The 23112-nt window shown below is 47.3% G+C and overlaps 1 protein-coding gene across 1 annotated transcript in view; it reads right to left on the bottom strand.

Annotated features, from left to right (window-relative positions):
- The window catches only part of FCHSD1 (FCH and double SH3 domains 1), a 50553-nt gene that overhangs the window by 21034 nt on the left and 6407 nt on the right, over positions 1 to 23112 (bottom strand). Inside the window, exons 2-6 of the mRNA XM_075275351.1 lie at positions 22964 to 23061; positions 14314 to 14359; positions 9833 to 9906; positions 3017 to 3161; positions 724 to 860 (exon numbers count right to left, since the gene is read on the bottom strand). Of these exons, the coding sequence (XP_075131452.1) occupies positions 724 to 860; positions 3017 to 3161; positions 9833 to 9906; positions 14314 to 14359; positions 22964 to 23061 (500 nt within the window). The remainder of the gene's footprint in view (positions 1 to 723; positions 861 to 3016; positions 3162 to 9832; positions 9907 to 14313; positions 14360 to 22963; positions 23062 to 23112) is intronic.

Here is a 23112-nt window from a genome sequence, read left to right as displayed (position 1 = left end):
TCCAGCACAGCAAGGCTACAGTGCTAACCACTGAGCTACCGTGTTGCCCCTAATTCGGGACAACTTTTTCATCCAGCAGTTACAGTTTACAAGAACGGATACCCGACAGATGCCAATATAACAGTTTGTGTCCACTATTTTAGTAGTCCATGAGTCCGTTGTTCTGGTCCTCAGATGGATAAGGACAACAGACACAGCAGCGCAAATGTGAACAGCGTTGGCTGTATGTTGTTGTGGTCCAATGGGGGACCAGAATAAGACACGTGGACTAAAATAGTGGTTACATCTTGAGCCCAACAGACCCCTTTGACTAAAATGGGGTCCAATGGGTGTCCGTTGTTTTAAAACTGAACCAAAGGCCGAAAAAGCCTTTGAGCCCTGAGCGAAAGACTTTGTGCGACGATATCCAGTGACATTGGGACAAAATGTGACAGTAGCTTTAAAGGAGGAGATGAATGTGAGATGGTCTCCGGCCTCAGATTCCGGCCCTGAGGAGCATTGGCTTTTTTTGTCTCAGCCAAATGGTCATCTGCTGCGGGTCCTGCGGCTAAATCAGCCACGGAGTCCTGTGGCAAGGTCAACCCCGACAGACTTTTTTGAGGCAGATTCCGGAATTTGAAGCTTCCTTCTCATCTGCCTCAAGATCAGCTCCACTTTCCTCCATGTTACTGGCCCCGCTGACAGACTCCCCATGTCCTGCGGCTTCAGTGGAAAGTTTCTCACCTTGCTTCGGCATCGGCGGCCTTCTCTTTCGCCACCTCACTGACGCGCTCCATTTGAACGTATCGCTTTTTGGTTTTGCTGACTTCTTTCACGGTGTCTAACAACTCGTTCTGGACTTTCAGGAGCTGCTCAATGCTCTGTAGATGCGAGGAGGTAGAAAGAAGTTAGGGAGCGTCCAAGAAAAAGTGGAAAAGTCAACTGAGGACAACTAAGATGACCGCCAATATGACCAGTGAAGGTTAAAATTTCAACAAAATTTTACAGAAACCAGAAATTTTTGCAGAATTCATAACGTACCCCGTAGGGGCCACTATGTACATTGTATTGTGTGGAGGGACCACTATGGGATTGTATACTATGTGGAGGGGCTACTGTGGGACATTATACTATGTGCAGGGGTCACTATGGGGACATAATACTGTGTGCAGGGGCCACTATGGGGATAATACTGTGTGCAGGGGCCACTATGGGACATAATACTGTGTGCAGGGGCCACTATGGGACATAATACTGTGTGCAGGGGCCACTATGGGGATAATACTGTGTGCAGGGGCCACTATGAGGGATAATACTGTGTGCAGGGGCCACTATGGGACATAATACTGTGTGCAGGGGCCACTATGGGACATAATACTGTGTGCAGGGGCCACTATGGGACATAATACTGTGTGCAGGGGCCACTATGGGGATAATACTGTGTGCAGGGGCCACTATGGGACATAATACTGTGTGCAGGGGCCACTATGGGACATAATACTGTGTGCAGGGGCCACTATGGGACATAATACTGTGTGCAGGGGGCACTATGGGACATAATACTGTGTGCAGGGGGCCACTATGGGACATAATCCTGTGTGCAGGGGCCACTATTTGGTATAATACTATGTGCAGGGGCCACTATGGGACATAATACTGTGTGCAGGGGCCACTATGGGACATAATACTGTGTGCAGGGGCCACTATGGGGTATAATACTGTGTGCAGGGGCCACTATGGGGCATAATACTGTGTGCAGGGGCCACTATGGGACATAATACTGTGTGCAGGGGCCACTATGGGACATAAAACTGTGTACAGGGGCCACTATGGGACATAATCCTGTGTGCAGGGGCCACTATTTGGTATAATACTATGTGCAGGGGCCACTATGGGGACATAATACTGTGTGCAGGGGCCACTATGGGACATAATACTGTGTGCAGGGGCCACTATGGGACATAATACTGTGTGCAGGGGCCACTATGGGACATAATACTGTGTGCAGGGGCCACTATGGGACATAATACTGTGTGCAGGGGCCACTATGGGACATAATACTGTGTGCAGGGGCCACTATGGGACATAATACTGTGTGCAGGGGCCACTATGGGGATAATACTGTGTGCAGGGGCCACTATGGGACATAATACTGTGTGCAGGGGCCACTATGGGACATAATACTGTGTGCAGGGGCCACTATGGGACATAATACTGTGTGCAGGGGGCACTATGGGACATAATACTGTGTGCAGGGGGCCACTATGGGACATAATCCTGTGTGCAGGGGCCACTATTTGGTATAATACTATGTGCAGGGGCCACTATGGGACATAATACTGTGTGCAGGGGCCACTATGGGACATAATACTGTGTGCAGGGGCCACTATGGGGTATAATACTGTGTGCAGGGGCCACTATGGGGCATAATACTGTGTGCAGGGGCCACTATGGGACATAATACTGTGTGCAGGGGCCACTATGGGACATAAAACTGTGTACAGGGGCCACTATGGGACATAATCCTGTGTGCAGGGGCCACTATTTGGTATAATACTATGTGCAGGGGCCACTATGGGGACATAATACTGTGTGCAGGGGCCACTATGGGACATAATACTGTGTGCAGGGGCCACTATGGGACATAATACTGTGTGCAGGGGCCACTATGGGACATAATACTGTGTGCAGGGGCCACTATTTGGTATAATACTATGTGCAGGGGCCACTATGGGGACATAATACTGTGTGCAGGGGCCACTATGGGACATAATACTGTGTGCAGGGGCCACTATGGGACATAATACTGTGTGCAGGGGCCACTATGGGACATAATACTGTGTGCAGAGGACACTATGGGACATTATACTGTGTGTAAATGGGGTGCTATACCATGTGGGGGTGCAGGGTGGCCCAAGTCTTTGCTAGTAACGTCCCTTCCAGGATGAATCTGAATGTATTATATGGTTGTTTTCGGTGTGGCCCCTGAGCTCTATGTGACCGTCTCTCCCACACTTACACCGGATCTGTTTTTTACCTTTTTCAGCAATTGCTCCTTTGCGATTCTGGCCGTTTTCGCAGTTTCTGTTGTTAAGTTTCTATAATTCTCTGCAGCTGTGACTCGGGTTTGTCCAATAAATGCCGTTCCCTCCATCATAGACCTCCACACAGAAAACACGCTCCTGTGGGGATTAAAGAGGCCCCTCAGCAAACATCCAAAACAAGTACAAAATAATGAGTGCAAGGGAAACAAGGGGGTGTATGGAGAGCTTTCATGTGTGGCCAATGGAAGGATTATACAGCAACACAAGAGTAGCTACAGTATCAGGAAAACCAGTAGGTGTTATATCAAGGGACAACATGCTGAAATATGTCATAAAATAGTCACACGTGGCGTTTCTTACGAATAGTGAGTGGGGGTGGACACGTACACTATGTCTGAACGATGAAGTCAAGAAATGTCACCATCTCCATCAGCTCAAACTCTTTACATCCATCCATAGGCGCCGCTCCACTGAGTCCGGCACAGTTGGAATTTTTTCTCTAGCCCCCACCATGCCCGAGCTATCATTTCTTTAAATTTCAGCCTGATTATGCTCTTAACTGTTAGGTGGGCGGTCCTTAACTAGAGCAGATAGTCAGGCGCCACCCACCTGACAATACAAAGCATAAACGGGCTAAAACTAGCTGAAATGATAGCTCAGGAATGGTGGGGGCTAGAGAAAAAATTCCAACTGCACCAGAATCAGTGGTGAGGCGTCTACACAAGCAAACATGGGAAGTGGCAGAGCCGACTGCGCATGCGCAAGATTTCATCCTCATATACCACAGTGTGTGATGCCTACACGAGGCAGAAGATCTTTAGATGAAGAGGAGCGTGAACAGAATTAACTAAAGGGCGACAAGAAGTTATGACGCAGGGGTGTTTGGAGCACGGGGGAACACCCTACTTGAGCGTAATTTACAAATCGCAATAAACAGATTTTTACAGAAACGGCGCGATTTCCTAGAATATTTAATGGTGTCATTAGGAAGTAGAATTTGTCTTGCAAAAAACGAGCTCTCACATATCTATGTGAACGGACAACTAAAATGGTATAGCTTTTGAAAGACGCCTGGTAGACCCCACTATAGTCTATGGCTGTGATAGCGAACCTATGGCACGGGTGCCAGAGGTAGCACTCAGAGCCCTCTCTTTGGGCACCCATCCATGGAAAAGATTATACTGTGTGGGGGCCACTGTGCAGCAGATTATACTGTGTGGTGGACACTGTGCAGCAGATTATACTGTGTGGGGGTCACTGTGAAGCAGATTATACTGTGTGGGGGACACTGTGGAGCTGATTGGACTGTGTGGGGCCACTATGGAGGTGATTGTACTGTGTGGGGGGCCACTGTGGAGCAGATTATACTGTGTGGGGGTCACTGTGAAGCAGATTATACTGTGTGGGGGCCACTGTGGAGCTGATTGGACTGTGTGGGGCCACTATGGAGCTGATTATACTGTGTGGGGACCACTGTGGAGCAGACTGTACTGCGTGAGGCCACTGTGGAGCTGATTGGACAGGGTGGGGGTCACAGTGGAGCAGAAAGCTCTATAAAGCCCCATTCCTATGACCATATTTTGCAGGTCTGTAATTGTGGATCCGCACATTATTAAGGTTAAATTCCCATATTGGCACTTTGTGATAAATTAGTGGGTTTTTGGGTTGCAGTTTGGGCACTCGGTCTCTAAAAGGTTCGCCATCACTGACCTATGGGGTTTGCGGGTTTCCATGTGTAGCCACTTTTTTTAGCAGATGGGTCTTTGTCTTTTGGGTCTCCATGTGGAACCAAACGATGGAAACCTGAACACTAGTGTGGACAGAGGTTCGCACATGGAGCCCAGCGGGGCCCATTAACAGTAACGGGGTCCGTATGGTGTCCAAGCAGAGGATGCTATAGTCTTCTGCCAATTTTTGGTGGACTCTGTGATAGGACGCAGGTGTGAACTTGGCCTTAGCTTTCGGGGTCCTAACCTAGATGTCCGTAATACAACCGCCCCTTTAATAAATATGCAGCTGTTCTTTTTAATGTGGTTACATCGGAAAACTGTGCTAATGGCGGTAATAAATCTCCCCCGCCGTGTACCATGATAAGCGCAGGAGCCTAATTCGTGCCTCTCGACTAGTGACTTAGTAACTTGTCTCCTTTCGCTTTCTCATTACACAACAGACGATATTTCCTCCGTTGCGTTCGCTGTTGTCACCACGGCTTGTCATTAAAGGATCTGCCAGATGTTTGCCAGAATAATCTCTCGGCCAAAGTACGAAGCCTCTATTTACCGCAAGACTTTATATCTGCTCTCTGGCGAGTTTGCTTAGAATGAAAAAAGACAATTTAAAATAGGAAGTCAACGCGAAAAAGACCAAATAGTGCAAAAGTGAAAACTGCAATGTCACATTTAAAGGGGATGTCCAGGGTTTGGAAAACAGGGCCACACACAACCCATGGACAGGCGCGGTCGGCTTTCTTGGACTGCCACTTTAAGGACTTTTGTCCTTGCAACGTCCCGCCAGCCGTGTTGCGCTTGTTGTCGTATATGCGTTACTGTGTGAAAATAAAGATCGATGCTTGTAATAGGTTTTACAACGTCATATACAGGGCTGGTATTATACTAGAAGGTGCCCTGCGTTGTATCTGCTCATATTGGGTATGGTCAGACAGTATACAAATGACCATACGGTGCAATAGGCTGGCCACATAACATGTTCACACTGGTATACAGTACAAAGATAATATACTGCATTGTACAGTGTCTAAAGAGCAGTTCAATACAAATCATAATACCGCCATACTGTGCTCAAATAATAGCACCATATAGTGCTCAAGTAATACCATCATACGGTGCTCAAATAAAACCTCTATACAGTATTCCTATATCAAAACATAGTGCTCAAATAATACCACCATACAGTGTTCAAGTAATACCGTACAGTACTCATAATACCAACATACAGTGACCAGCTCCATAGAAAAATAATGTAATATATATAAATGATCCAATGATATAACTAATATTAGGATTTGTGGTGGTCACATATATAAGGGACACAATTCGCTAAGGTCTGGCTGTTAGGGCTCGTTCACACGGGCAAGAGGGGGCGGATTATGACGCCGAATGCACCTCAAAATCCGCCCCCTCACAATAGAGGTCTAGGTAGACCGCTACCTTCCTTTTTACCGTGAGCGGTATGTTCCGGCTCCCGATAAAAATAAGCGAGCCACCCTTTCTTCAGGCGGATTCCGTGGCTGAGTCAGCCCCGGCGTCCGCCTCACAACAGCACCTCCCGGACTAGGCCCATTCATTTGGGCCTACTCTTGAGCGGGAAGCCGCGATGGTCGCATTTTGGTCCAATTCTGATGCGGCTTCCCGCATCAGAATCAGGACCGAAATACGCAGTCCCGTGCCCCGTGTGATTTAGTGCCCCTTGTAAATTAGTGATTTCACGTCTACAGAAACACAGCGCACGTATTACATGGGATATAATGGAGGATTATAAATTCCAGCTCACATGGGGAGTTGTAGGTCTTGGTGTAATGGAAGGAGTTACGACGCATTTAGGACCAAATGGACTAAAGATCAATGTACAGAGAAGTCAATATTAAGATATCAATCCCACAAATCGGAAGCTCGAATCCAATGGAGACATCTTATTGGGAATCCATAACCAAAGGACAAAACGAAAGCGGTAAAATGTAAGACTGGCCGGATAAGCCTCGGTCCTTCACGTACTCAACTAGGGTGGAGCGGCTTAGCTACAATAAGCATCATATTGTGTCTCCTATTGCGGCCTACGTATTACAGTCAGACCAGCCTCAAGTAACAGAAATCCCACCTTTCTTCGTTGGGAAAACGGGGCCACCAAATGTTCCATTGAATTGATGCAACTATTGTTGGGGGAAGAGAAGAGGACTTATTTTCTAGAGAAGCTAAAGTGGAAGGAACAGATAGACGTAACCAAAAATTTTGAATCGGACTCCGAAATTGCCAATTACAGAGTGTCGGAGAGGTTCCAGAGTTTAACTGAGGCCTTCAAGACTTTAAAGATAACCAAGTCCATACGTTTCTCTCCGATAGACCAACTGGTGGCTCTGGGGCCTCTTCCGCCGACAGACCTTTCGGACTTGGATTCAAGCCAAAAAACCAATAAGACTCGCCCTAGAGGCAGAGGTCGAGAAAGGGAAGGAAGAAGAGCAAGTGGTGGGTCTTCAAATCTGATGTCTCTTGTATTGACGTATTTCTGGACTTGGTGACTCGCGATCTTATCAGTTGAACGTTCACATTTCAACTGTACTAAGGAAGATATGGACTTACCTTCTTCTATATAGGTGTTTCCCTATAGATCTCCTGAGGAATCCCCTCTTTCTTTGGACTGGGATGAAACACGTTAAGAAAGCGAGGAGGTTTTCCTGTCAGGGCGAGCTCTGGGACCACCATTGTAATGGTGGGAGTCCATTACTTGGGGCATTGCCCCATTATTAGCCTCTCTCCATCTCTAACCCGACCCACCTGGCTGCGGTTTCCGCGAGCCCCTGTTACATTACCCTGTATAAGACGGTTCCATTTTTAAAGATTTTTCCATACTGGGTAAGGATATCACCTGGAGTTATTTTAATGTTTCAGCAAACCAAGAAGTTTTGGACATTTATAGGCTCCCACCTTCTTGGCAACAATTTGGGGAAGGTCCTTTTCTGTTCACAAAGTGCACAAAACAAGGTCCATCGAGACGTGGTTGGGCGAGTTTGGTTTGGGGAAATTAAAGTGGCTGCACAAAGCCCTGGGCTCAACTCCAGCAGACACATTTGGGATGAATCACAACATCAACTGAGAACGCCTAAACTTCTTATGTTGTATACACTAGGGAACCTCATCCCATTTATATTATTGTACTTTACACTATTACTTGGCTTTATACCGATGTCTTCTGCCTTACATTTTCTTTTAACTAGATTTATCCAGATAAACAGATTTTGGAAACAACGTGATTTCTCAATATTGTGTCACAAGGTGATAGGCTACTGTATATGCGTCTGTATGTGGCCACCTAGTGGTTGTGCTGTTGCCTGTCAAGCGTCTTCTGATAAGGATTCATCCAGAAGACACTCGTGTTGGACGAGAGGGCCTGGCTTATAATCTCCACTCTAGTTCAACCTGAAGATGTTCAGTGTAGGTGAGGTCAGTCGGGTTGTTAAACACCGAAATTCACGCAGTCATGCCAGAACAGAAGAGGGACATCCCACAAACTTGGAAACCTAGGAGGTCTTGGTCTTCTGAAGCATTAAAAACCTGAAAAACAACCCCATAACATTACCCCTCCTCCACCGAACGTTACAGTTGTCCCAACGTAGTCAGACGGGTAACATTCTCTTGGCATTCGCCTAACCCAAATTGGTCCATCAAACAGCCACATAGGGAAGTGTGATTGGTCGCTCCACAGAACGCGTTTCTTACTTTATAACACTCCACTCGATGACTCGTAAGACTTGCATGTAGTTGTTGGCCATGGAAACCTGTGCCATGAAGAACCCAATGGGCTGAATGCAAGAATAGGTTTGGGTCTCTGCAGTTACAAAGTCAGTAGAGCGCTGGCGACTTTTTAGCACATGGCGCCCCCGTTGGTCAGTTTAATAACTAAATCCATCTTTCAATAATAGCGCTACAACTCATGATGGAATATCAAAAGAAGATTCACAAACGGACTTATCACCGTCCCACGCTGGAATTCAGAAAGCTCTAGAATGACCCGTTTTTACCACCTGACTAGGTCAATGGGTCTGAATGAACCACCTGAAGTCAATGGGTAAGAGCTGGGGCCCCAAACTTATCTCCATGACAAAGTTCCTCATCACGACTTGTACTATTGATTTATTGGAAAAATATGAAGCAACGGTTACGCGTCAAAGATTGTGAAAGAATTCCCTCCAATACCACACAATGGTGACCTCTGATGGTGGGTTGTCCCACAGATAGGTCACCTACTGATCCAATCAGTGGATTATCAGTCCATGGTTGTGTGACGGATGGCCCCATGGTCATGTGATGGACAGCCCATGGTCATAAGATGGACAGCCCCATGGACAGCCCATGGTCATAAGATGGACGGTCCCTTGGACAGCCCATGGTCAAGCGATGGAAACAATCGTCATGTAATGGATGACCCATGGTCATGCGATGGACTGCTCATGGTCGGGCCTATGGTCATGTGATGGACGGTCCCTTGGACAGCCCATGGTCAAGCGACGGAAACAATTGTCATGTAATGGATGACCCATGGTCATGCGATGGACTGCTCATGGTCGGGCCTATGGTCATGTGATGGACGGTCCCTTGGACAGCCCATGGTCAAGCGACGGAAACAATTGTCATGTAATGGATGACCCATGGTCATGCGATGGAGGGCTCATGGTCATGTGATGGACGGCCCCATGGTCAGGTGATGAGCTCGTTACCAGGTAGATGTCTGATTACAGTGCAATGACTGTAACGAGTTACGACTAACGAGTGCACCTGTGTGTTCCTCATCAACTGAAGATCCATGTGGGTTTGACATGCTGGGATCAGCTGGTTCAAGTGGCAGCAACGTTCCCAGAGTGCCACCTCCGCCTCACAGGCCCACATTCATTGGTCACATGTCCGTATCGTAACTCTTTCCCCTGCAAGCTCATGTGAACGCTGCGGCCTCTTCGCACAGGATACTGCCGTTCTGTAATTATAACCTATCTTAAGGAGACGTCATGAATTATTAAGCATGGAAAACCCCTTTAAATAACAATCCGTGGTTTCGCACAGTAGTCACGTGGACCCACCTACCTGCATTCACTGGTTTCATTCTTTCCTCGATGCCAGTCTCTCTTCAGGTATTGACTCGCCAGCCTCTGTAAAGCCTGAAGGTCACAAAAACAGCAAGTTGATGAATGTCGCGTGTCTGGCCGCGGTGTTTACCGGGACATAGCGCTTTCTTAGCACGGCTCTGCTACATTTAGCACTTGCACATAGTGCGCACACATTCCCCTAGCAGGCAGATCTGTGCCAACAGACACAAGGGTTAGAAATGCGATCACAAATATTGGCTCAAGCCGAAAGGGATTGTGAGTATTCGCTGCCAGTAACATAGTTCACACAGGAACAAGACTGACCCATGACCACAAAAAGTGTATTCAGGCATTTGTCGGATGAAAACCAGATCTACCGGCCAAGGAGACGATAAAGGAGACCTAATCTACATCTAGAGGACGCTCGGCAGGGCAGAAGCTTCACACGGATCTCCATTAACTGGTCTAGCGATTAAGATGGTATATTAGGCTCAGTTCACACTGAATATACTTTTTGACTAGGGGGGGAGCCTGCACGCACTATGAGAAGATAACCTGACCACAATAAGGACATCATGGCTGGTTATCAGGAGGACACTACATGTATGAGAAGATAACCCGACCACAATAAGGACATCATGGCTGGTTATCAGGAGGGGACACTACATGTATGAGAAGATAACCTGACCACAATAAGGACATCATGGCTGGTTATCAGGAGGGGACACTACATGTATGAGAAGATAACCCGACCACAATAAGGACATCATGGCTGGTTATCAGGAGGGGACACTACATGTATGAGAAGATAACCTGACCACAATAAGGACATCATGGCTGGTTATCAGGAGGACACTACATGTATGAGAAGATAACCTGACCACAATAAGGACATCATGGCTGGTTATCAGGAGGGGACACTACATGTATGAGAAGATAACCTGACCACAATAAGGACATCATGGCTGGTTATCAAGAGGACACTATATGTATGAGAAGATAACCTGACCACAATAAGGACATCATGGCTGGTTATCAGGAGGACACTACATGTATGAGAAGATAACCCGACCACAATAAGGACATCATGGCTGGTTATCAGGAGGACACTACATGTATGAGAAGATAACCCGACCACAAAAAGGACATCATGGCTGGTTATCAGGAGGGGACACTACATGTATGAGAAGATAACCCCACCACAATAAGGACATCATGGCTGGTTATCAGGAGGACACTACATGTATGAGAAGATAACCTGACCACAATAAGGACATCATGGCTGGTTATCAAGAGGACACTATATGTATGAGAAGATAACCTGACCACAATAAGGACATCATGGCTGGTTATCAGGAGGACACTACATGTATGAGAAGATAACCCGACCACAATAAGGACATCATGGCTGGTTATCAGGAGGACACTACATGTATGAGAAGATAACCCGACCACAATAAGGACATCATGGCTGGTTATCAGGAGGACACTACATGTATGAGAAGATAACCCGACCACAATAAGGACATCATGGCTGGTTATCAGGAGGACACTACATGTATGAGAAGATAACCCGACCACAATAAGGACATCATGGCTGGTTATCAGGAGGGGACACTACATGTATGAGAAGATAACCTGACCACAATAAGGACATCATGGCTGGTTATCAGGAGGGGACACTACATGTATGAGAAGATAACCCGACCACAATAAGGACATCATGGCTGGTTATCAGGAGGGGACACTACATGTATGAGAAGATAACCTGACCACAATAAGGACATCATGGCTGGTTATCAGGAGTACACTACATGTATGAGAAGATAACCTGACCACAATAAGGACATCATGGCTGGTTATCAGGAGGGGACACTACATGTATGAGAAGATAACCTGACCACAATAAGGACATCATGGCTGGTTATCAAGAGGACACTATATGTATGAGAAGATAACCTGACCACAATAAGGACATCATGGCTGGTTATCAGGAGGACACTACATGTATGAGAAGATAACCCGACCACAATAAGGACATCATGGCTGGTTATCAGGAGGACACTACATGTATGAGAAGATAACCCGACCACAAAAAGGACATCATGGCTGGTTATCAGGAGGGGACACTACATGTATGAGAAGATAACCCCACCACAATAAGGACATCATGGCTGGTTATCAGGAGGACACTACATGTATGAGAAGATAACCTGACCACAATAAGGACATCATGGCTGGTTATCAAGAGGACACTATATGTATGAGAAGATAACCTGACCACAATAAGGACATCATGGCTGGTTATCAGGAGGACACTACATGTATGAGAAGATAACCCGACCACAATAAGGACATCATGGCTGGTTATCAGGAGGACACTACATGTATGAGAAGATAACCTGACCACAATAAGGACATCATGGCTGGTTATCAGGAGGACACTACATGTATGAGAAGATAACCCGACCACAATAAGGACATCATGGCTGGTTATCAGGAGGACACTACATGTATGAGAAGATAACCCGACCACAATAAGGACATCATGGCTGGTTATCAGGAGGGGACTACATGTATGTCAGGCACCACTCACTTAACAGTAGAGCTATCAGGCGCCAAAACTTATGGCACCAACTGCTCAGGAACAGTGGGGGATAGAGAGAAAGTATTCTAACTGCAGCGGAATCGGTGCCCAAGAACTGGAGTTGGAAGCAGTAGTGAAACGTCCTCTATAAAGCCCGGAGGAGTTGTGCGGCAGAAGACTTAGAACATTTTATGTGTTGTGCTGTGCTCTAAAAATGCCCAGTGAGCCCTACTGTCAGGATGTGATAAACCGCAGCGATGTAACGACAGATCCTTTCCAGGACGGCAGGATTTATGGGCGAGTAATGAAGAGCCTCCTTTATATTTCCTTTGGAGGCGATCCATCCACCAGCGTGCCATTATTAGCCTCTTTTATTGTGTCTTCTAGACGGATCTGTCCCATGTTAAAGGGAATGTTAATGTGCCTGGGTAAGCAGTTTGCAATGTCACCAGAGCTTTGTGCTCATCCCGTGGTCTGCGGCCACTCGTCTGGTCGCTGACTGATAAGTAAACATGGCTCGGGTGTCACGTTCGCTGCGTGGGTCGCTTGTTCTGCCTCCTTCCCTGTTTATTCGCAGTTTGCCCCCTGGCCGGGACGCCTTTGTTTTTGTTTTTCTCTATTTACTTTAGAATTTCAGCTCTAAAAAAAAAATCTATTTAACCCCTTAAAGACACCTCCTTAAAGGGAACGTCCATTTTTTAGTATTCTGTTGTTTAACCCTTTCAGAACACATCGATTCAGTTTTGTTTCTTTTGAGTTTTTGTGTTTGAAAATCCAAAACTTTTTTTTTTCAATACTCAACATAGCCACATGAGAGTATGTTTGGTAAAGGGGTTTTCCAGGCTTTGTAATCAATAACCTATCCTTAGGATCGATCCTTAGTTAAAGATCAGCAGGAGTCCGACTGACTCCACAGGCCTACCAACAGATTCAGACTGAGGTTCCTTGGGCCAGGGGTGAACCTACCCCTTTCGCCGCCCAAGGCGAACTACGGAAAGCGCCCCCCCCCCCTCCCGGGAGGAGGGGGCGGAGCGGAGGGAGCGTGGCGGGGCGCAGGGGGCGGGGCTTAGCGCCGTTCGCAGGCAGACAGCAGGCACGGAGAGGACCTGCTCTCTGCCTGAGCGTGAGGGGAGGCTGCCGGAGCAGCTTAGGTAATCAAAAATGCCGCCCTCTCTGGGGCCCTGACATAGCGCCGCCTGAAGCGGTTGCTTCAGGTCGCCTCATGGGAGGTGCGGCACTGCCTTGGGCCCATTAGGTAATAAGTTTAGGGGCCTACCTGCTAACACCCCCTAGGAAATACGAAAAATTTCAATGTATTCTGCTGGACTATTATTGGACCCACTGGAGGATCCTCTGGTGTTCTGATGGGCCAGTCCAACATTGAAATAGACCATAGCACCCTTCAAAATTTGGGAGTCTTCTGCTGGACCATTATTGTGTTAGGGTCCCTTCACATGGTATAAGCGCACCGCTCATTTAGACACGTATACACGTGTCCGAGCGCGGCGCTTCAATACAGAGCCAATTATTTCAATGGGAAGCGCGCGTATATGCCGATATACGCGCGCTTCCCATTGAAATCAGTGAGATCTGTTTTGAAGCGCCGCGCTCGGACACGTGTATACGTGTCCACATGAGCGGTGCACTTACGCCGTGTGAAGGGGCCCTTAGGGTCCACCAAAGACGCCTCCAGGTACTCTATCGAACCCCCACAGACATTCAATTGACAACCTATCCTAAAAATAGGTGATCAAATCCTGGAAAAACCCAACTTTGGGCAAGCTGTATTTCAGGAATCTGAACTGAAACCATAGTCAAGACTGGGGATCCAAATCTTATGCATCAGTATCTATAAAATTCCCAAAATAGTCAGAGAACTCGCTCCACCTTACCTGACCATATTCCTTTTCAATGGCGGCCCGTTGCTTGCAGAAGGACCTAGAAAACAAAAATTTGCGTTAACGATGTTAGGTTGGAAGGGCGGTGGTCCAAAATTCAGGGAATTATCAATACCATTTGTTGCTAAAGAGAAACCGTAAAGGGGTTGGCCAGGAATTGGACCAACCCCTGTGACAGTTGAGGAGAGGAGGGGCCAACCCAGGTGCTGGTTTCGATCACGTGACCTGGGGTCGATACCAGCCGGGAACCCCTCTGGTCCAGCATGAAAAAGAAACCCCGGAGTAAGGGCGGAAAGTAATACTCGTTGGACAACCCTTTCAACCCCTGTGTGGTCTACAGGATTTCCACAAGGTTTGTAATTGAAAGATTTTTAGGATTTTTTTAAATATAGAAAATAATTTGAAAAATTTTAAATATCACCAAAAATTTGTAAAAATTAAGATTTAAACAATAGGTTATTTGCTTGCAACACTTTCCTTTTAAGGCTTCTCGGATGTTAAAACACCACCCGAGCCAATGGCTTATCTGGTGATCTCGGCTGGTCTGGCGGCGGCAATGAGCCGTAATAATGGAGAAGCTGCAGACAACCGCACGTTGCCGCTACCGAGAGGTAAATATACTATTACACGCCGCCTACTCCAGGGACTATGTAGGGGCACCAGACCCCACACTAAATAACACAAGGTATCTCTGGATGCTCCCCCCCCCCTCTCCCCCCACTGTTATACACATCCATATAGACAGAGGTTGTTCTGATAGGGCACTATCTATCAGGCAGCACCCAGCTTTCCACAAATCAAGAATGGCAGATCTACATTGCTACAAAAAATTGAAAAAACCCTTATTTCTTCTTCTTGTAGATTCATGAATCAGGAGGATCTGGATGAACATTTCGTGCCTGGCACCAGAATTCAAAAGTAAAGTACACGACATGTGAATGGGGTTTACAAAATTGGTCGGGTGCAGATTTTAGCGCACAGTGCGGACTTCAGAATGATGCAAGGCGCTGTTAACACATGGTCTGAGACCGACGTTGGGCGCCAACCAGAACCTCCATAGGATACAGCCGTCACGTTATCTATATAGTCCTACAAACGCCAGAAACTTAAAGGGATCCTATCATTAAAACTCAAGTCTATTCTTCTCCTACCTTTAGATGTCTTCTCCGTGCCACAATTCGGTAGAAATCCCGGTTTTCGTCGGTATACAAATGAGTTCTCTCGCAGCACTGGGGCGGGTCCCCGGGCTCAAACAGCACTGGGGGTGTCCCCAATGCTGCGAGAGAACTCTCCAGCGCCGCCTCCATCTTCTTCAGGAACATCTTCTCTTCACGTCTTCTTCCGGCGCTGAGTTCAAACTTCTATGCCTCGGGCAGAGCCGACTGCGCATGCCCAGGCCACAAGAAAATGGCCGCTTACAATATTACGGATACGGCCTAGACACATGGCCGTAAAACCTGCGAATGTGAATGGGGCCATGTAAATCCGCAATTGAGGACGAAATATACTATAGGTATACTATACTTACTATGGGACACTATAGGTGATGTATTGTAACGGGAGACCATTATCGTGATGTGAACAGGGCCTAAAGGAGGGGAAAGAAGTATCACAGGATACAGGTATCCTGCAATGGATTAACTAGAAGTTTCCAAAAAGGAGCGATGAACAAGGCCAGGTCCACAATGGCGCCATTAACATCAGCAGTCAAGTCGCTAAACCAATAGAGATCCTGTCTCTGGGCTCACGGCCCTATACATGGAGCCATAATAATACAACCATCATGTGTAAGGGCCATAAGAAACAAATGGGGCAGCAGTAACAAAGCCCACTGTCGTGTCCATGGGGGCTAAATGTGCCTCAAAGGGTCTCCTGGCCCACAATGGCCACCCCGGCCACTTTACAAAACACATCGCCATAGATCCTGACTGCCTTGTAGGGCCTACATTTTGCTGCGACACTTCTTACCCATAAGGCCCAAAGCTTCCTAAGCTCCGGTGCGGTGACAATGCTGTAATCCGGTGTATATAATGTGTCAGGACTTGTCCGCACACAGCATTAAAGGCAGTACAAATTAACTATTTATGTGCCCTGCAATAAAAAAAAAAAAACTTGTGTCGCAACAGACATTGCTTCCATGAAGCCCGCAAGACGTACTGATCGAGAGACGTATTTATAGGAGACATATACAGTGCCAGGGACAGCTGTGCTATACGGGAGGGATCAATGTCTACCTCACATAATGTATCTGTAGTATAGAAAAATGATGTCTATAAAGAGTCCATTTGGGGACATGAAAAACAAACCCAGGAGGTCGGGGGTTGTGCTGCCTGTACTGGGATGTGATAATGACACTACAAGACATTATAGACCAGTGATGGCAAAACTTTTAGAGGCCGAGTGCCCAAACTGCAACCCAAAACCCACTAATTTATCACAAAGTGGCAACACAGGAATTTAACCTTAATAATGTGCGGATCCACAATTACACACAATTACAGACCTGCGGAATATGGTGATAGGAATGGGGCTTTATACAGCTTTGTGCTCCACTGTGACCCCCGCACAGTCCAATCTGCTGCACAGTGGCCCCCACACAGTATAATCTGCTGCACAGTGGCCCCCACACAGTATAATCTGCTGCACAGTGGCCCCCACACAGTATAATCTGCTGCACAGTGGCCCCCACACAGTATAATCTGCTGCACAGTGGCCCCCACACAGTATAATCTGCTGCACAGTGGCCCCCACACAGTATAATCTGCTGCACAGTGGCCCCCACACAGTATAATCTGCTGCACAGTGTCCGCCACACAGTATAATCTGCTGCACAGTGGCCCCCACACAGTATAATCTGCTGCACAGTGGCCCTCACACAGTACAATCAGCACCACTGTGGCCATCACACAGTCCAATCTGCTGCACAGTGGCCCACACACAGTACAATCAGCTCCACTGTGGCCAGTACAATCTGCTCCATGGATGGGTGCTCAAAGAGAGGGCTCTGATTGCCACCTCTGGCACCGGTGCCACAGGTTCGCCATCACGGTTATAGGTTATGATGACTTTAGTAGGGTCAATACTTTCATCGAAAAGACAAAGATCTTCTGTAAACATCTACATTGTCCGAGTCTCACAGACTAGTCAGATGATAAGGAATACAAAGCGACTGTACAAACTGGGTCAGCCTCCCATTGTACTTGCAACATAGCGTCTGAGATGAAGCCATCGGCCCTCCAGAATATTGACCTGCTGACTCCGCGACTCTGCTGTCCTACAACTGCTGCACATCCGTAAAAATAGAACTGGCATCAGAAAAATCCTCCTTACCTGGCACTCGGCTATTTATAAGCTGCTTTTAGCTGCAGTCATTGTGTCCATTATGTACTAACTACAAAGGATGTAAACGCCACAAACCTCCGCCTGCTCCTATAAAGCAAGCGCTGGATGTTTGTGCTCTCCTCCCCCCCGCTGAATAGGGCACTCAGAAAATGTAAGATAATCATTGCATCATATGAGGCAGCAGAATGTCAAACCATAGGACAAATGGATATCGTAGCAATGGAGCACGACTAGACCAGATGTTTGGTCTCCAGGAAGATCCTGGACTAGAAGGGACAATCAGGACTGAAATGGGCAAGGACTAAGGACTACATGTACACCCATAAATGTTAGGTTATATGTATACACCGATAACAGACAACATGGGACTGGGGGAGTGGCGTAACTAGGAATGGTGCGGCCCTGTGGCGAACTTTTGACAGGTAGGTTAGTGTCACCAGAGCCAGCATATCACCCCAGCCCTGCAGATAGATAGGTTACTGTCACCAGAACCAGCATATCACCCCAGCCCTGCAGATAGATAGGTTACTGTCACCAGAACCAGCATATCACCCCAGCCCTGCAGATAGATAGGTTAGTGTCACCAGAGCCAGCATATCACCCCAGCCCTGCAGATAGATAGGTTACTGTCACCAGAACCAGCATATCACCCCAGTCCTGCAGATAGATAGGTTACTGTCACCAGACCCAGTATATCACCCCAGCCCTGCAGATAGATAGGTTACTGTCACCAGAGCCAGCATATCACCCCAGCCCTGCAGATAGATAGGTTACTGTCACCAGACCCAGTATATCACCCCAGCCCTGCAGATAGATAGGTTACTGTCACCAGAACCAGCATATCACCCCAGCCCTGCAGATAGATAGGTTACTGTCACCAGAACCAGCATATCACCAAAAAGACACCCCCTGCCCCCCCACCCCCGAGTATAATAGTGCATGTGGGGCCCGTGGCGTCACTTACCGATCCCGGCCCCACTGATCGGCTGTTCTCAGCTTCTGATACACAGAAAATGGAGCAGGAAGCAGACAGCGCCGTTCTCGGTGTAGTGGCCAGATCGAGTACTGCAGCTCAGATCTCATTTACTTGAACAGGAGCCAAATTGCAGTAACTCAATTCAACCACTACACAGTGCTGTTTGCTTCCTGCTCCATTCTCTGTGTATCAACTGCTTAGAACATCTGATTGATTGGTGTGCCGGGTGTCGGACCCCCACTAATTTGATATCCTTTGGATAGATCACCAATATTCACAGGGCTATAGGTAATAGGTCTGTGGCCAGCACACTTACTTGGTGGGAAGGAGATACTGGGGCTTTTATTTTTCTCTGTCCCCTTCCACAGCACTCACAGCTGGATCTGGACTAGTAGCTCACACCTTGGCGGGGGGTTATTCTTGCTGGAGCCAGACCTGGTTTCTCACCTTATGAGTGTCGCTAAGCTTTATTTAGGCTGTTCCTATTTAATATCATTACAGAAGGCAAAGTTCACATTGTGTTTGATGTTCTGCAGAATTCTTTGCCGAGGGATTAGGTAACCTGCCAGAAGTCTGAGAGCAGAAAAGCAGGAGGAGGACGCTACCTGAGGCGAAAGTCTGTCCAGACAGCTACGTCCTAAGATGTGCAAATTTGGGGAAGGAAATAGTGCAAACAGGAACAAACATAACCTCAACACAAGCATACAGAAAGTATATATTCCCTGCCATTATATCCCCCAGCCCTGCAGATAGATAGGTTACTGTCACCAGAACCAGCATATCACCCCAGCCCTGCAGATAGATAGGTTACTGTCACCAGAACCAGCATATCACCCCAGCCCTGCAGATAGATAGGTTACTGTCACCAGACCCAGTATATCACCCCAGCTCTGCAGATAGATAGGTTAGTGTCACCAGACCCAGTATATCACCCCAGCCCTGCAGATAGATAGGTTACTGTCACCAGAGCCAGCATATCACCCCAGCCCTGCAGATAGATAGGTTACTGTCACCAGACCCAGTATATCACCCCAGCCCTGCAGATAGATAGGTTACTGTCACCAGAACCAGCATATCACCCCAGCCCTGCAGATAGATAGGTTACTGTCACCAGAACCAGCATATCACCAAAAAGACACCCCCTGCCCCCCCACCCCCGAGTATAATAGTGCATGTGGGGCCCGTGGCGTCACTTACCGATCCCGGCCCCACTGATCGGCTGTTCTCAGCTTCTGATACACAGAAAATGGAGCAGGAAGCAGACAGCGCCGTTCTCGGTGTAGTGGCCAGATCGAGTACTGCAGCTCAGATCTCATTTACTTGAACAGGAGCCAAATTGCAGTAACTCAATTCAACCACTACACAGTGCTGTTTGCTTCCTGCTCCATTCTCTGTGTATCAACTGCTTAGAACATCTGATCGATTGGTGTGCCGGGTGTCGGACCCCCACTAATTTGATATCCTTTGGATAGATCACCAATATTCACAGGGCTATAGGTAATAGGTCTGTGGCCAGCACACTTACTTGGTGGGAAGGAGATACTGGGGCTTTTATTTTTCTCTGTCCCCTTCCACAGCACTCACAGCTGGATCTGGACTAGTAGCTCACACCTTGGCGGGGGGTTATTCTTGCTGGAGCCAGACCTGGTTTCTCACCTTATGAGTGTCGCTAAGCTTTATTTAGGCTGTTCCTATTTAATATCATTACAGAAGGCAAAGTTCACATTGTGTTTGATGTTCTGCAGAATTCTTTGCCGAGGGATTAGGTAACCTGCCAGAAGTCTGAGAGCAGAAAAGCAGGAGGAGGACGCTACCTGAGGCGAAAGTCTGTCCAGACAGCTACGTCCTAAGATGTGCAAATTTGGGGAAGGAAATAGTGCAAACAGGAACAAACATAACCTCAACACAAGCATACAGAAAGTATATATTCCCTGCCATTATATCCCCCAGCCCTGCAGATAGATAGGTTACTGTCACCAGAACCAGCATATCACCCCAGCCCTGCAGATAGATAGGTTACTGTCACCAGAACCAGCATATCACCCCAGTGCTGCAGATAGATAGGTTACTGTCACCAGAACCAGCATATCACCCCAGCCCTGCAGATAGATAGGTTACTGTCACCAGAACCAGCATATCACCCCAGCCCTGCAGATAGATAGGTTACTGTCACCAGAACCAGCATATCACCCCAGCCCTGCAGATAGATAGGTTACTGTCACCATACCAGTATATCACCCAGCCCTGCAGATAGATAGGTTACTGGCACCAGTATATCACATCCCTGTTTGATCAACAAAGCCACCCTGGCATCATCTGCATTATATAGGATAACACAGGATGTATATACCTGTATGTGGCACAGTGTATATGTATACATGTTTTCTACAAACACTGAGTCCTGACTCCCTGATCCTATACGTACAGATCTTAGTCTGCGACACAACAGATCACAACAGGCTTTCACTGCGGCAGCGTCTATGAATAAATGATCACGCGGATGATTCATTCAGACAGGACATTTCCTCTTTACCTTGACGTTGCGCTAACTCCATAGACTCCCGGCTGGTCTGTAACCCAATCCACCTTTACAACGGGGCTGTCTAATACAACCGCCAGACCAGCGCAGTCAGGAGCTTATGGGACTATCCTGTCTTCTTTATAGAGGCAGCGTCATCTCTCCTGACAGGTCTGTCTTCGTACATACTTGTATTCCTTATGCGAAAACCACTCTGGAGCATCGTTTGCTAAGACTATGCATGGCGCTGTCCCTCCATTATTCCTCCTGGCAATGCACAAACAGACAATGGTGCACCTGCAGAGTCTGTCCTTTATCTTTATATGGTTCTATTCACTTTCTTGCAGGAGTTCGGCCGCCCCTTTAAGACATCTCATGGTGTACTATTCTAAGTGTGCATGTGGTTGTGGTTTTTCTCGTAGACTATAATGAAGTGCTTAGAAAGCAGAAGTAATCACGGATGGGTCCTGACGGTGGGAGCCTGAGCGCCGATACACGGAGAGAAGAACCGCAACCTATGAAGCCGGTCCTATACTTGGTCACATTTGTAATCTGTGTTTTACAAAAAGTTCTAGATCTCGCAATATTAACTCTGGCCGCTAAGCCTAATAATAGACTGATACTTGCCAATTCAGTAGGGATTTTCTTTGTAGCATTTACATCACAGACAAGACAGCTAAAGGATAAAACCTCTGCAAGGATTACAATAGATGTTCACACCTTTACAGATAACACCCATAGTGACCCATCATTGCATGTCGTCAGTTTATTTATTCCCAATCCCAGCATAGAGCACGTCTAGAAAATTTTCCCATATAGGTCAATGAGTCGGCCCCAGACTATTCCAAGTACTAGTTCAAAGCGTTATCCACCATTGTAATATCAGTGGCCTATATTTAAAGGGGTTGTCTGGGGAGTATTTATTCACTTACGTGGTCCAGTGGATGCTTTTTATGCATTGGTTACGTCCTACCCTCTGTGTAAAGTGATTGGAGGCAACGTCACCCTGATCCGGAGTCGCTCCGTCCACTCCTCCCCCGATTTCACACCCCTGCAAAACCCAGGGACCCGAATGCTGTCAATGAACACAAGACCTGGGGAACCATGGCATCACTGCAATCCCTGGGTCAGGTAAGTTATTAAATACTCCCTGGACAACCCCTTTAAGATATGACTTTAATATTAGATCATAGTCACAGACAGTGCTGCAATACCTAAAGCAGCCACTACTCCGTGTAGCGCAAGTGAGCAGCGTGGCCCTTGGCGTGTGAACATGACCCGGAGCCCGGCTGTCCTGAAACAGTTGATCTGTGGGAATTGCGCAGGTGTAATATTGATGACCTGTTTTAAGGATAGGCCACTAATACTACAAAGGCGGAGAACTCCTTTAAGGGGGCTTCTCCTTTAATGTGCTGCAATCCACCCACTCGGTAAGAAAAAAGCCTGACTTCTCCAAAGTTTACTTAGCTTCCCACTGAAAGGAAGTGAATGCACGACTAAAGTATGCTCCATAGAGAGTCCCGGCGCTGGATCCCGACTGCAACTCTGCGCAGACACTTCCTTCAATTCAAGAGATAGCATCTTATGTCAAAACTACCAGGGATTGTAGGGTTAACTGGGAAAGGGAAGCAATGGTCATAACAAGGCGACGGAGCAGATAGCGCTGTAAGATCCCGTACTCCGGCATCCAATAATCCAGAGACTCTAAAACCAAAACAGAGGTCGAGCAAAGAGGACAGAAAGCTCAGGAGACAGAACCTCCTAAATCTGATGTATACGGCAGACTATATACCTTCTATACTCCTCACCTGATGTCTTCCAGGAGTTCAGTGTCCTGCTGCTGCTTGGTCTGCAGACTTGAGAGCTGCTCCACAAAGCGAACCTTCACCTCCTGCGTCACCTTCACCTGAGGAGGCGAAATAATAACGTCATTTACCAATCAATTATGACAACCTGG

The sequence above is a fragment of the Leptodactylus fuscus genome, chromosome 5, assembly GCF_031893055.1.
Source record: "Leptodactylus fuscus isolate aLepFus1 chromosome 5, aLepFus1.hap2, whole genome shotgun sequence".
Classification (NCBI taxonomy): Eukaryota; Metazoa; Chordata; class Amphibia; order Anura; family Leptodactylidae; genus Leptodactylus; species Leptodactylus fuscus.
Note: the sequence above shows the minus strand (reverse complement) of the source record. Positions and strands in the feature narration are given on the sequence as shown.